Source organism: Phasianus colchicus, chromosome 9, assembly GCF_987193195.1.
Source record: "Phasianus colchicus chromosome 9, bPhaCol1.hap1.1, whole genome shotgun sequence".
Classification (NCBI taxonomy): Eukaryota; Metazoa; Chordata; class Aves; order Galliformes; family Phasianidae; genus Phasianus; species Phasianus colchicus.
Genome location: NC_143444.1, coordinates 6,661,065 through 6,676,043, shown reverse-complemented (window position 1 = coordinate 6,676,043; position 14,979 = coordinate 6,661,065). Strand labels below are relative to the sequence as shown.

The 14,979-nt window shown below is 55.4% G+C and overlaps 1 protein-coding gene across 2 annotated transcripts in view; it reads right to left on the bottom strand.

The window, feature by feature from the left end:
• The window catches only part of PAPPA2 (pappalysin 2), a 73,502-nt gene extending 61,157 nt beyond the window's left edge, over positions 1–12,345 (bottom strand). For both annotated transcript variants that reach the window (XM_090145966.1, XM_090145967.1), the window contains exons 1-2: positions 11,844–12,345; positions 7,517–8,573 (exon numbers count right to left, since the gene is read on the bottom strand). In XM_090145966.1, coding sequence (XP_090002092.1) covers positions 7,517–8,573; positions 11,844–12,312 — 1,526 coding nt within the window. In that variant the 5' untranslated portion in view covers positions 12,313–12,345. The remainder of the gene's footprint in view (positions 1–7,516; positions 8,574–11,843) is intronic.
• Positions 12,346–14,979: the final 2,634 nt, after the last annotated feature.

Sequence of the window (14,979 nt, the reverse complement as noted above, 5' to 3'; positions counted from 1 at the left end):
AAAATGATGGAAATTGATGGTTGGATGGAGCTGAGAGACTACTTGAAATTCTGTTCCACCAAGAACAGAGCCACAAATTCATAACTTCTTCCAACATTTCAGCCCTAAAGCATCGTTTGCTTCTGCCAAAAAGCCAAGGCCTACACACACTTGAAAGTTCATATAAAATAAGCCAAATGTTTCCCAAAAAGGTCCCGTGGGTGCCTGGCTTTGAGTTTGTGCTAGAGCTACCGATTCACCCCATGAACCTTCCTCCTTACCCCCTCAGGGAAGACTAACACATGCAACTCCCATAAACTTCCTGGCTTATGTGACAATTCTTGTGTTGCTTAAGTATAATGGACCATCAACTTTCCCCTGGGATAAATTTGTCCCAGCAATCTGTGTTTTAGTGCTCTACATCTTGAGGGAGTTGATAGCGTTTGGGATTTATTTTAATGGGAGTTGGTAGCTGTGATCAATTGTGGGAGCTCTATTTCCACGGAAATGGGTATTTAATAGATTTTTGAAAATGGTAGTTATTGACCCAATGGGCCTTAATGGCTTAAAACCCATCTGATTGTAGTATGTAAGAGTAAATGCATATGATTTTCAAATTAATACTGGAATAGGTAGTAAAAACCGTTTTAAATTGCAGGGACGTGGTCAATAGGGAGTTTCCATTTGCTTGTTTGGCCTTTCTATTTCTATCAGCATGAATCACGGCCATCTCTTCCTCAAAGAGACTTTCAATTTCCTCACAAGTGAGATCATCTTAAAACATGCGACACATCTGAGCCCCATCGAGGTAGGAGGACATCTTCCAATTAGGGGAGAGCCAGGCTTTCAGAATGGCTGGCCTCTTGTGGTGGGAGCAGAGGACACGTGGAGCATCTCATCCTCCCTGGCCACACGCACTGTCCCTTGCTTCCAGCAATAAAAGTCAGAGGACTCCTGGGATTCAGCTCAACCTACAGGTTCTCAGTTGAGGATCAGACGCTCAAAGTTCCACGTAGAAAATTTGGTTCATTTGGAGGTTAGCATGTCCCAAAAATTTAAATAGGAGCGAACTCTAAAGGAACTGCAAACCCACAAGGTGAAACGTGGATTTAAGGTTTTTCCAGCCCCGCAGCTCTCTGATATCTCCAAAGCCTCAGCAAAGGCTTCAATCACTCCCCACCTTGTACTCATTTCCTGGCTGCAGGAACATAGATGCTGAATTCTTTATTTGTCTGAAACCAGCCTGTGGGTTCAGGCTTTGCAAAGAGCATTGTGAATTGGAACAGGCTGCCTAGAGAGGCTGTGAGGTCTCCTTCTCTGGAAGGATTCAGAACCCTCCTGAACATCTACCTGTGTGACCTCCTGTAGGGAATCTGCTTTAGCAGAGGGGTTTGTCCTGATGATCTCTAGAGGTCCTTTCAAACACCTACAATTCTGTGATTCTGAGACATCATCACCGCCAAACCCAGGAGAGCCCAAGCCATATACCCAGCAACAACATCATTGAATAAACAAGCCTGAGAACTGCAAAACTGGAAAAGGGATGTTGTCCCTCCCGCTCCCTCTTACCTTCTCTTTCATAAACCCAACAAAGAAAGTTCTGAACAGCAACCCGTTGGAAAGGAGACAAATATTGTCATTCACTGCTAGTATTCCGGCCCTGTTAGGCAGTTCCCAGTGTCATCCCTGAGGCAATCCATAATGCATCCATCCCCTGAAAGTATGAAGCATCTTCATACTCTGAGAGCATGCAAGGAAGGAACAATGCCCCCGGCCAAGTGTAGCTCTGTCTGGGTGCATGAGTGATAGACCCTGATGGGCTGGGCTTTCCACCTGTGTCCTGTGTTAATGGAAAGGATGTGAGAGAAGCAGAACAGGAGACCCGGATCAGGAATAGGTGGAGAAGGCAAGAGCCTTGCAGAGAGCATGGCAGCAGAGCGGCGAGGCCAGGAGCCCAGCATCTCTGCACGTGGTTCTGCTCCAAATCCCAGCACGGGCAGCAGCGTGGCTCCAGCACACACCAGCACGCCTCGGAAAGCCTGGCTGTCCCCCGCCTGGCTGAGCACCCACTGCCTTTTCCTGGTGTTGATGCTGGCTGCTGAGCCACCCGCGTTACACAGAACACGTGTGAAGGAACATGTTTGCAGCCCCTTGCGGTTTCGCGAGGCAGAATTCAACAGTGGCAAGTTATTGTAGAGCAGGCTCCAAGCTAAACAAAGCCAGGTATGGTTCGGTTTCTGCCTGGGTTGTTTGTTTCAAAGAAAAATAGAAAACTTCCCAGGCCAGGGCTGAGCCTTGCAGCGCTCTTTCCCTGTCTCAGACAGTGCAGATAAGCTTGGTCCCCATCTAAACCGCAGGAGATCTGTTATAAATCAGCTCTCTCTTCTTTTCTGCCAATGAACGAAGTAGCTGTCCAGGTGCAGGGAGGTGTCCCCAGGAGCCCAAAGCAGGATAACACTGGTGGGTGCAAGGTTCCTGCTTCCTGCTGCTGCTGCATGGGGAGCCAGCTAAGGGCTGGGGCAGATTATGCAGATAGCCAGCTTGTGCCTTGCATTTAGTCAGGCCTGAACAGCTTCATTTCCTTTCATTAAATGCCTCTTTTAATCACCCAGGGGCTAGGAGGCAGCAGAGCAGAGCCCTAACACTACATTGCTGCACAAGATGGCTAGGATTTTTGTGCCTCATTTTCCCCATCTGAAGAGCTGGAATTACCCTTCCCCACAGCACAGGGAGGTGGGAACCTCAGAAAGACAACCTTTGCTATGTGGGTGAAGGACTTTTCCCAGGGCTGGCAGCAGTGGGTGAATTTGCTGAGCAAGGATGAATTTGCTCATCGAAGGGCAGATACTCTTGGTGTTAGTCCAGAAGGAGATCAATATGGAGAAAGAGAGGAAAATAAATATATTCAATCCAGACATCCCCTTCCCCCCTCTTCTTAAATAAGTAAATGAGGGGAAAAATCAAGTCCCCAGTCCCCAACTTATTTTCAGGCCCAGGCAATCGGGTATCCCAGCTGGAGCACACACAAGCCAGCATTCTAAAAATGCCTTTCTCGCGAACGTAAAAAGGATGCAAGATAATTCTTTGGGGGAAGATTTGTAATGTAACAGCCCAAACAAGAGAAGCCCCAAGGCTACCACTGCTCCCTTCCCCGGAGCCCTGTGTCTTGCTCAGTTCTGGTGGGCTTGGGCTGCGTCGGACCCATCCTTCTCCCCACATCAACCCTCTGCAAAGGGACAAATTGATTTCCTATATAACGGTGTCGGCAGAGCCAAGGCAAACTAAAAATGGTATGCTCGTTCAACAGCTCCAGTGTCCGCGGCGCAGCCTGCCAACCCAAACGTGCATCAATCATCCACCAGAGCCCATCAGCGTGGGGCTGATGGAGTCCCACCAGCATGCTGCCAAGCACCCTGCTGGGTCATTTCCTGGGATCTCAGCTGCACATGGACGGATGAGTAGGAACCCCAGGGAGTGCTGAAAAGCTGGAAACAGAGTGACTCCCCCCCCCCCCCTTCCCCAGCCCAGCCCTCGGACACACACTGTTCCTTCACAATTGTTGTCTGGATCCGATCAGCCCCCGGGATGGTGGTATTGCTAGAACAATAGCTCACATCTGGATGGGTTGTTTTCCCTGAAAGCATCTGGGCTCCTACAGCTGCTGGGCAGGGACTGCTGCTCCCGCTCACACGCGGATCGGGTTGTCCTCCTGCACAGCCCCAGCCACCCTGGGGCACCGGGCAGGTCTCTGGCAGTGTGTGCTGCTCTTCCCTTTGCCAGCTCGAGATGGAGGTGTTACATCCTCCTTCTCACAGCTTCGGATGCCCTGAAAGCCCTCTGGGACGCTCAACTCATAGCCTGATGTATGATGAAGTTTGGGAGATCTCTCTCCGCCAAGAGCCTGGAAGAGGGGCCAAACCAGAGAGACCAGCACATCCAACCCCTGTAAGAGACAAGGACGGACAACCGCATCCCACGGCAGGGAAGGAGCAGCTCTCACAGCAGACAAGAGATCAGACTGAAGAAATAGGACAGCTAAGCAAAGAAAACACATCCCACGGGGAAGGCGAAGGCAGCAGTTGGAGGCTGAGGTGAGCAGCCCCCCAGCAGTACCTGGGGGTGACATGAGTGCAGACACACCGCAGGGCTCAGGAAGTCACACTGACTTTGTCACATTATGAACAAGCACCTCGGTGGACATCCTGTCCTCAGGATGCAACAACCAAGGACAATCCCGTGCATCTTTGCCAAGTTTTGAAATTAGTAATCAATGGGAAGAGCCCAGAGAGAGTGGGCTCTCTTTCCCGTTCAGCTTTTTTATGAGCTCAGTCTGACCTCTCTCATGAAACTTTAAAGAACCCACCAAGGAATCCATCAGGCTCCAGCAAAAAGCCCTGTTAATTACTGCACCTGCCCAGCCCCAGTGGGCCTACCAGCCTCGGGAAGTGGCCACCAACACCAGTATTGCTACCTTTGGGGTTCCCTCTGGGGTTCCCAAGATGCCCGTCTCCTCACCACCATGCTTATAACCCCCAGACCTGAGCCCAGCACTTGTGGGCTGCTCGCTATGCTGGCTCAGGTTTCCTGTAGCAAGGAAAGGAGAGTTGCTGAGTGATAGTTCATCCTTGGGGTCTGTCCACAAGAGACATTCGGTGAGGTTAATCTGGATTAGTGCTTGAAGAAACTGCTTAAACAGCAGGAGGCTCCCAACAGCCCTAACCCAATTAAGCACCTCTCCCTGAGGAAGGCAGGCTGGCTAAGCCCGCATTAAGGCCCATCAAGCATCCTGTTGATGAGATAGACCCTAACATCACAGCTGTGGCCATCCCAGAGGAGGCAAAACTGAATTTGCTACTCTGGAAACAAGGGGTTGGCAAGAGGGAAGGGAAAATGTGGGGCAGGGAGCATGCTGGACAGCCCCATTCAAGCACTGCCCTTTGGCTTCCTAGCCCACAGGGCTCTTTGTGCCTGTGGTGCCCTGAATTGGCAACACCTCCACCGCCAATGCTTCTGCTTATTGCGTTATTTCTGTTCCTTCTGCTGGTACCCAGGCTGCCCTCCAGTTGCTCTTTTCACACACACTGTGTCGCACACCAGGCTCACTGAGTAACTGCCCGAGGGGGGCCCACACTGAGCGTTAATTGCTGTTAATGAGCTGTTGCTGCTTTCCTTCCTAGAGCGCCAATTACAACAACACTTGAGCTCTGTAAGAAGACGATGTCTGCAGCAAATGAACGCAAACTTACTCCAGAACCCTCGCGTTGCACTGGCAGCAGCTCCTGGAAAAGCAGGAGGAGCTGGGTGCAGGATGACAGCGGGCAGCTCTCCTGCTACATCTGTCCCCTTGCTCTTTGGATGGTCAGTCATGTCCTTGACTTGCTGCCCACATCTCCTGCCATGGTCATGGGAAGGGCTCAGTACCACGGTCTGGCTGTGTGCACACCAACACTGCCATGGGTTCAGCACGGCTCCCTGCCCCACAGCTTTGCCACTCTTCCTTCCAAGCCTCATCTGCCTGCTGTGCTACTGATATTGGATTACACCATGCATGGCCAATATGCTGGGACCAAACATAGCTCTAGAAGCATGCAGAGGCTTCCACCAGCTGAGAAGCACTAAAGCTGCCTCTGCTCTCTCCAGCAATCAGATTAGCCTCTCTCAAAGATGCAGCCGTAGAGAGGTGAGGGCTATTCTAAGATGGCAAAAGCTTTTACACGTGCATAACGTCATGCAAGCCAAGGTACTGGGGCCCTTCACCAAAACAACAGCATCTGTCGACAGCTCTAAGTAAGAAATTGTCCAGTGTCTCGCGCTGACTTTCTCCTTTGGATTATTTTTGGCAGTGCTGAGAAGCATTCGCATCCAAACCACTGCTTTAGAGAGCCTTGAAATAAAATATGGCAGAGCTGATTCACCGCGCTGAAACCCCAAAGCTCCGTTGTGCCACCTTGACCCGAAAGGAGTTGTCCAACAATGTGTTTCCCCCTTTCCATCTCCATTAAAGACAACACAAGGCTGTCCCCAGCCACTGCTCTTACCTCCAGGCACCTGGCTCCTGTCGCACTGCCTTTCCTCAGTTTGTTAAGTTTTATTTTCTGTTATTCCTCCCGTTTTGGCTTCCACCCTAAAAATCCTCCTGCAAGTTCCCCAGCTGCCCCACTCCTCATAAACACTCATTTAACCATAATGCTTTATGGCCAAATGCCTGCTTGTGTATTTTGGGATTAATCCCCTGACCCGTAGGAAGGGCACCAACCCAACCAGCTCCCCTCACCTCTCCGCTTCCTATACTCACACTACAAATCTCCCATGGAACAGCGGGATGCAAATTCAGGTTGTACCTACCCCAACCACTGTGGGAAAAAGAGCTCAGGAGCTCAGCAGCAGGAGGATCGTAGAGTCATAGAATCTTAGGGTGGCTTGGGTTGGAAGGGACCTCAAGGATCATCAAGTTTCAACCCCCCTGCCGCAGACAGGGTTGCTAGCTGCTAGATCAAGTACTAGATCACATTGCCCAGGGCCCCATGCAATCCATGCCCCAGATTTCCCAACCACCATGCAAGATGGGTTTCCCTTTCAGAGATTTGCCTACAGTCCTGTCTTGTCTGCAGGCCACTGAGGGCTGCGGAAAGAAAAATTGCAAAAGTTCTCTTATTTCCGTAGTGTTCCCATTTTCCCACAGAAGCAAGGTTTTTGTTTTGTTTTGTTTTGTGCGTCGGTTTTTCGCTTTGTTTTGTTTAGTTTTGTTTCTTTCCCAACTTTCAGGGGAAAATCCTGACAAATGGAAGCCCTGATTCATACCAGCAAAAATTCAGCCTTTTTAAATTTAGGTGGAGCCCTTCTTGTCTGAGGATGAAAACATTCCTCTAGCTGTACATAGAGAGTGAGGACAGAGCCTTGGCCATGTCTCCATTAAGTAGCAAAGCCTCTTCTGGTGGCCAAGTGGCAGTGGGCGGCCACCCTGAGCAGCCACGTGGCAGGCAGCAGAACCGCTCACCACACCAATAGTGAGGAACAAGAAGATGGGCACAGGCCATCAGATTTCATCCCAGGGTAGGAAAACATCTAGGGGTCGCGTCTGGTGCCATGGCTGAGGGGGAAGCACTGAGAGAAGGGCTCCTCCTCCTCCCCCTGTGCCTCCTTAGATGGTGAGAAAAGCTCAGGAATGGATGAAGACACCCATTGCCACAGTTCTGGTTATGGGCACCTGCTTCCTACCTTCCTGCATTCCCACTGGGGATCAGGAGGTGGCTTGGGAATGAAGACGTGTTTGTAGCAACAGCCCAGCTGCTCCCACAGCATGGAGAATAGAAAGGAAGGAGAAAGACCAGAGGAACTGCACATCCCTTGAATGTTGCTCTCCCTTGGGGAGAAGAGCGATGTATCCAGAGCCTGCATGACAGCAGCTGCCCCCATGTCCTAGGGGGCATGCACAGAAGCTCCATGCACAGAAGCTCCATGTAAAGCATTTTGCACCCACAGTACCCACAACATCCCCAGAGAACCCGCACAGTTCACAGCCTGGCTCCCTACGTACCTGTATGGCGAGTCAGGGTCGAAGCAGGTCCTGGTGACATCGGTAGCCCGTGGGTCACAGCAGTCGCCATCATCGAAGTCGTCCAACATGTTGTTGCACTCCATGTGGCAAACACCATCGCGGCGCTTCCAGGAGAAGCAGCGCCCGGGTCGGCGGCAGTCCCCGCCATCATAGCCGGTCAGCGGATGCTCACACTCGGGGTCGCAGCGCTCGTTGCCCACCTTACTGGGCTCACAGCCCAGCAGAACAGCACGGCGGCGCAAGGATGAGTTGCGCACCTCCAGCAGGCTGAGCTGCCACGAGATGTTGTAGGGGCGGAAGGCTTCGCTCAGCGCCCGGTGCTGCCGCCACACCTGCTCACGGCTCACCGTCGGCCGCCCGCCGCTGTCCTCGGCCAGGCTGACCACGCGGTACCGCACCACCTTGGCACCGCGCAGCGGCCAATGCTGGTTGTAGTGGGAGACCAGCTCCACGTTGTCGCACGCCGTCTGCCCGCAGGCTGGAGGACCGAATGGATGGAGGATGGGGGGTACGGCGGGAGGCAGGACCCGGCGCCGGGGGAGCGAGGCTTCGCGGAACGGCACCCACTGTTGCTCCAAGGCATCCAAGCCGGCGGCCAGCACTGGGGAGCCACTGGGCACCCCTTCGAGGAAAGATCGCTGAAGCTGCGCTTGGGGCAGCGCGTCCTGCCACAAGGCCAGCCCGGCCACGTGTCCCCGAAAAGCATGAGCGTCCCCCCAGGCGTCCCCTCCCAGCAGCAGGGTGCGGCAGGAGGCCATGAAGGCGCTGTGCAGGGGCCCTCCCTGCCCATCAGCGCGGCCCACCCGCACCCCGTCCACATAGAGGGCCATCCAGCGCCCGTCATAGCTGGCGCTCAGGTGGGTCCAAGTGTCCGGTTGGTAGCGGTGGGACCCCGTCACTTCGGTGGCGGCGGCCGCTCGGTCCGTGCGCAGGGAGAAGAAGAAGCGGGCGTCCTGCTTGCCGCCCAGGCGCAGGGCACGGATACCCAAAGCCCAGCCCTTATTGCTGGCCGTGTGTGAGCAGTTGTCGAAGACGCCTGCAGAGGGGTTGGGGTTGGAGAGAAAAGAGGGAGGTGGTGAGGAGCAGAGAGCATCGCTGCTCTGTGAGCATCCTTGTGGCATGCCACTGCCTCCCGCACTGAGATGACTCTTAGGGTTATGGAGCACAAAAGAGCAAAGCACACATCATCATGCTTCTGTGTTCTGGGGAGAAGGAGCAGGGGAGGTTTTCACAGTCATAGAATCACCAAGGTTGAAAAGACCTCCAAGATCATCCAGTCCAACCACCCACCTACCTCCAATATTTCCCCACTAACCCATTGGATGAGACACAGGCAAATGAAGGTGCACAGGGTCCGGGCAGTGGGCACTGCTCATTATTTGAGTGAGCAGGTGGAGGAGTCAGGAGGGAAGTCAGAGCTAGGGAGGCTGGGTGGAAAGGGCATGAAGAGCTGAGCCAGTTGGAGAGGAGAGGCCAAAGAGAAAGACATTTCCATAGGAGCGTGACTGCAGGCTGTGGGGTGAGACACTGCGCTTTCAAGAATTACAGTAAGTCAATCCAAAGCAAAACATCCTGGGTTCCTAAGTCTCCAAGATATCTCAACCTTCCATCTCGCAGATTTCCCTCACCCTGCAGTTAATGGCCACAGGTGACTGGATGCACCAAAACATTACAGACCAATTCCAACCCCTGTTGTGGGCTGGTTGCCCCCCTCCAGATCAGGCAGCCCAGGGCCCCATCCATGGCCTTGGGCACCTCAACGGATGGGGCACCCACAGCTCTGGGCAGCCTGTGACAGACCCCTACCATCCTCTTGGTGAAAAATGTCCCCCTGACATCTACTAGGACCTCCAAGTACTTCTCCACAGAGCTGCTCTCAGAGACTTCTTATTGCAGTCTGTGCGTATTTCTGGGATTTGCTTGACTCAAATGCAACACCTCACACTTGGCCTTGTTGAATCTCACTAGGACCTACCTCTCAAGTTTATTAGGGTCCCTTTGGATGACATCCCTTCCTTCTATTGTAGCGACTGCACCACTCAGCTTGGTGTCATCCACAAACTCGCTGAGGGTTCACTCAATCCCATCATCTGTATCACTGATTATGTTAAAGAGCACCAGTCCCAAGGTGAGCCCCTGAGGGACACCACTCCTCACTGACCTCCGCTTGGACATAGAGCCATGGCCACAACCCTCTGTCTGTGACCTCCCAACCAATTCCTTACCCACCAAATGGTCCACCCTTCAAATACATTTCTCTCCAACTTAGAGATAAGGATATGGTGTGGGACCATGTCAAAGGGATCACATCCAAGGGAACCAGGTCACCATGGCCCCACGTATCCCTTCCAGCCCTCATAACCCAGCAGCAAGCTTCACAAAGGTCACTTCAAGCACTGCTGGACCCCAGGTGTTCTTTGTCCTCATCTCCTCCATGGAGGACAAGCTGCAGCCAGGTGGTCACAACCACTCTAGCCAAGATGCTGGAAAAAAAAACCAGCCAAACACAAAGCCTATGTGGACAGATGGGGCTTGGCTCATTATTGTGCATGAAGCCAGAGTACTGGGTAGAAGTGCTGGGACTGCACACTCAAAAGCCCATCCTCTAGGATTTGCTCATCACTGGAACAGAGGAAACAGGGCTTGGGACTTCCTCCTGCAGTTCACTTTGTGACAATCCAGGGTGCCCCAAATTTGGTTAAATGCAAGAAGAGCGCAAACAGCATTGAGGTGGAGCAGCCTCATGGGGAGAATGGGACCCAGCATCCTTGCAAACACAATCTGGGCGTGCCCCATAAATTTACAAGTGGCCCACCAAAAGGGAAAGAGCCATTGCAGACGAGATGCAAGTCTTGGCATTCACAAGTCTAACTTGGCATCTAATCTATAGGATGGGAACGGGGGAACATAGCCTTGTTTGTGACTTGTGCCCAGGATTAGAGTGATAATGCTGGATTTAAAACGAGTTGATGGCAACACCACAAAAACATGAAGGGAAGCAGCCGTGCTTCAGCACCAATATGCAAAAAGCTGGCCACAAAACTGCCCTGGTGTGTAAAGTTCAGGCAATGGAGACAGAGAAGGAATAAATAACCCTTTTGATTTGACTGCCAGGAGAGTGGTGAAGAAGTGCACAGCTTTATAAGGACCACGCAGAGCATCCTTTCCCCCAGGGCTCCTCCCTGAGCACCAAGCACCCAGTGCTTGATCCCATCCCAGCAGGGCAGTAGGGCTGGAGGTCCTGGTGCCACACACACACACAGCAGGAACTGCTCCATCCCTGTCCCCATTACCACGGCCCCGCATTGCCAGCTGCAGGGCGCGGGTGGGAAGCTGCGGGTGACTCAGCCAGCCGGAGGTGTGTGGGGCTGACTCAAAGCCTGGAGCGGGGGATCGTGCCAGTGCCAGTGGTCGCTGTGTAATGACGGGCCCACCCTCCGCTAAGGGAAAATTAAACAACAACAAAAGAGAGAAAACTAGCTGGGGAAAGTAATGCAGAGCACCTGCAGGGCTGAGCTCCAGGTGCAGACAGCTGTGAAAAGGGTGGGTGGGAGATACTGGCTCAGCTTCCCTCTCTGCCACCCATCCGCTCTCCTCTTCTGCATCCCAGGGAGAAAACTGTAAGTGTGGAGCCCAGCGGTAAGCGAAGCAAAGGGGTTCAGTGGAGGGATGGGGAGTGAAGAGGCACAGGCTGCCCAGAGATGTGTGAGTGCCCTATCCTTGCAGACAAGCAGGATGGGGCTTTGAGCACCTGATGGAGCTGTGAGTGTCCCTGTTCAGTGCAGGTAGTGGGGCCAGATGGTTTTTAAAGGTCCATTACAACTCAAACTATTCTAAGATTCTTATTGTAGCTCTCCATCACCCCTGGCTCCCGGGTAGCCGTGGGTTAACCCCCCGTGCCATGTCTCTCCCCACCGAGAGAAGCCCCCCTCGGCAACCACGCAAAGAAGGGACCCCGGGGGGATGCAGAGCCCGGGGGCACCGCGCAGCCCGGGCCGGGGCGGTGCGCGAGGTGCGGCTGCCACCGTGCGGCCACCGCTCCCGGGGCTCCGCGGGCCGGGGGGGGATCCGCCGAGAGCTCCGTGCCCCAAACCCGGGGGGGGGTGAGGGGCCGGGAAACACAGCCCCTCTCCCGGTGATTGTCCGGGACGTGGGGAGAGCGGGATTTGGGGTGTCGGTGGGACGGGACGGGTGCTGTCACCTGCCGCAGGTGAGCAGCTCCGGATCTCGGCTCTATCCCCGCTTCCCCCCCGCTCCTCCCGGCCTCGCATCGCATCCCTTCCGCCGCACCCCGTCGAGCTTTTACCTGCGATGACGGCCGGGTTGCTCTGTCCGCCCTCCGCCTTCACCCACAGCTCCAGGGTGAAACGCTCCCGCGGGATGTGAGGCAGCGCCTCCGGCCGCGCCGCCAGCGTCTCCCGGCCGCCGGCGAAGTACAGGGCGGGGAGCGGCCGGCCCCGGGGGGGGCTCGGCACCCGCGCCGCCCGGCCCCGCAGCCTGCCCTCAGCCTCGCCCCGCGGCTCCTCGCCGCCTCCCCCGGCTGCCCTCGGCCTCCGACCCCGCTGCCTCCCGGAATCCGGGGGGACTGCGGCTCCGAGTCCCCCCTGCGCCGCTCGGCCCGGGTACAGCCCGTAAGGATGGTGCGGGGGGGCCGCCCGGCGGCTCGGAGCCTCCAGCCCGCACGGCTGCGGGGGACCGAGGGGCCGGGGGTCTCCGCGGGTCAGGCTGATCGCCGTCAGCAGCAACGCTACCAAGGCAGCCCCGCGGCTCTGCATGGCCTCGGGGGGACGGGGGATCGGGGGGCGGCGGCCCCGGGACTGCGAGAGGCTCAGGGGGGCGGCGGGCGGCAGTCGGGGTAGCGCCGGGGCATCCTCCCCCGGTGCCGCTGCCCCCAACTTTTTCCCCGGCGCCGCTCTCCTCCCCTCTGCGGGCCCGGGAGGAGAAGGAGGAGGAGGGAGAGGAGGAGGAGGAGGAGGGGGAGGAAGAGGGCACGGCCGCGGAGACCCCTCTGCCTGCGGCGGGGCCGGAGCTCGCTGCCCGCCGACACCGGGAAGGAGGGAGCCGAGAGCTGCCTGCGGGAGCGGGAGATGCGCCCTTATCTAGAAAGCCCCGAGGCGCTCGGCTCCCCCCGCCGGGGAGGGGTTGGGGGGGGTGGGGGGGGCTGCCTTATTTAAAGATGATTATGTCCAATCTAATAAACCCCGAGCGGAGCATCGCCCTCCCCTCCCTCCCTCCGCCTTCCCGGGCGCTGCCCAGGGCGCAGCACCCCGCCGGGACCCGCTCCCCGGCTCGGCTCGGCTCGGCTCGGCTCGGCACGGTTCGGTCCCGGGCTGGGAGCGGATCAGGGATGGGAGCGGTGCCGTGGCCGCACCTGCGGACACAGCTCGGGCTGCCCCGGCTGTCTGCCCCGCTCGCTCCTCTCCGCGCGTCGCCGAGCAGCCCGGCGTGTTTTTCTCTTTTCCTTTCTTCCTTTTTTTTCTCCCCCTCCTATCCCCCCCCACTTCTTTCTTTATTTTATTCTTTCTAAGATGAGCCGTGCCCACACTTCGTTCCAGTCGTGGCACCGTCTCTATCCTCCATCCCATCCCTCACCTGAGAGGAGGGGGCAATCCCCAGCCCTCCCCACCGAGAGCTCAGCGTACGCGATCCACGCAGCAGAAAGCCCCGGAGTGCCCCTCAACCAGCGATCTCCTCTCTTTTCCAATTTTTCCCTTTTTCCCCCTCCCTAAGCAACGGTCCCATCTGCTTGACACATGCAGAAAGGTGGGCTGGAGGCACGCTGGGGGAAAACACAGCTCCCCAGGACCCACCCTGGCACATCTTCACCCCCTCCGAGCACCACGCTGCCAAACCTCCCCTGAGAAACCCTTGGGATGGTCAGGTACATCTGAAAACCTCAGTGAGAAGATGAGTTCCTTTTTTTTTTTTCCCCTTTTATTATTATTATATATATATATTTTTCACTTCGAAGCACTATCTGTGGCGGTCAGTCTGAAGCAGGGCTGCCAGCAAGAGCTGGGAGGCCCCTTCCAGGGTACCGGCTTGCAAAGCAGCCAGGCAGGAGGGAAGGGATTGAAGCACGAGCAGCAGGAGCTGCATGCATAGGGCTTGTTTGCTTCCCATGGAGGTGGGGGAGTTGATGCTTTGGGCATTAAAAATAGCACTGGGAACACCGGAGGGGTGGCACAGAGCATCACCAGGACACAGGGATGCAAGGAGAGGAGGAGAGGATGTGTGTGGGGTGCATGAGGACAGGGAGATCTCGTGGAGGGGGAGCTCCACATTTCATGAGGATGGAGATGCTGCCCAGGGATGTGGGATGGACCTCAGCCCCCTTCCAGCACAAGGGGTCCCACCCGCTGCTGGTATGGTTCGGGGGCACGGCTACCCAGCGCTTGGCCCCACCACAGTGTTGTGCTAGGGCAAATGCCAGCGGTCCCTGCTCAAAGTGCGTGTGAGTTTAGGAATGAGCCAAGCTTCTGATAGCCCCGTCTACCAGGGGCTGATATCAGTGGGTCCCATGGGATGGCTTATTTTCAGTGGTGGTGACTTTATTTTAAGCAGTTATTCATCATCTTGCCACGCGCCCTGCTGTGCCAGCCAGCCGTCGCACCAGGAGCCTGCACCCCAGCAGCCCCAAAACATGTGTGCCAGTCCCGTGAGGATGGATCCTCTGGGGCTGGAGCTGGCTCTGAAGCAACAAAACCCTCCAAAAAGGCACATTTCCTTCCACACGCACACAAAAAAAAGAGCGATCTTGCCTTATCAGTGCTCCTGTGTGATGGTTTCACTGGTGTAAGAAAATGGCAGGACCTAGGGGTAAGTTAAGGGAATAGGGACAGCAAGTGCTTTGCCAGCCTGCCAGCCACCACGAACGCTGGCACACAGAGGTTTTCTGGGCAAAACCCCAGGTGGCAGGAAATAGGGGGAATCATGGAATCATTAAAGTTGGACAAGACCACTAGTATCACCAAGCCCACCCACAATTCATCCCCACCATGCCCACTGACCATGTCCTCGGTGCCACACCTCCACAGCTCTTGGACACCTCCAGGGACAGTGACACCACCACCTCCATGGGCAGCCTGGAAGAGCCATCCCCACTGCTCTTTGTCATCAGAAACTATCACTAAGTCCTTTTCCACTGGTGCTCACAAATGGGAGCAGGTGTCCCAGCCCCTCTTCCAGCTGCCCCTGCTCTGCAGTGCCATAAGGTAATGCAACTCCGCAGCCTCCCTCCAAGATGTCCAAGGAGTGGATGTGTCCCAGCTTGGAGCCAGGATGCTTTGACTGGGAATGCAGCAGTCCTGCATCTCGTGGGCATCCCTACATCTTGTTGGCAGCCCTGCTTTCTTTGGCATCCCTGCATCCCAGGGACACCCCTGCACCCTGGGGACATTTCCACATCTTGTGTTCATCGCTGCATCCTGTGAACAGCCATG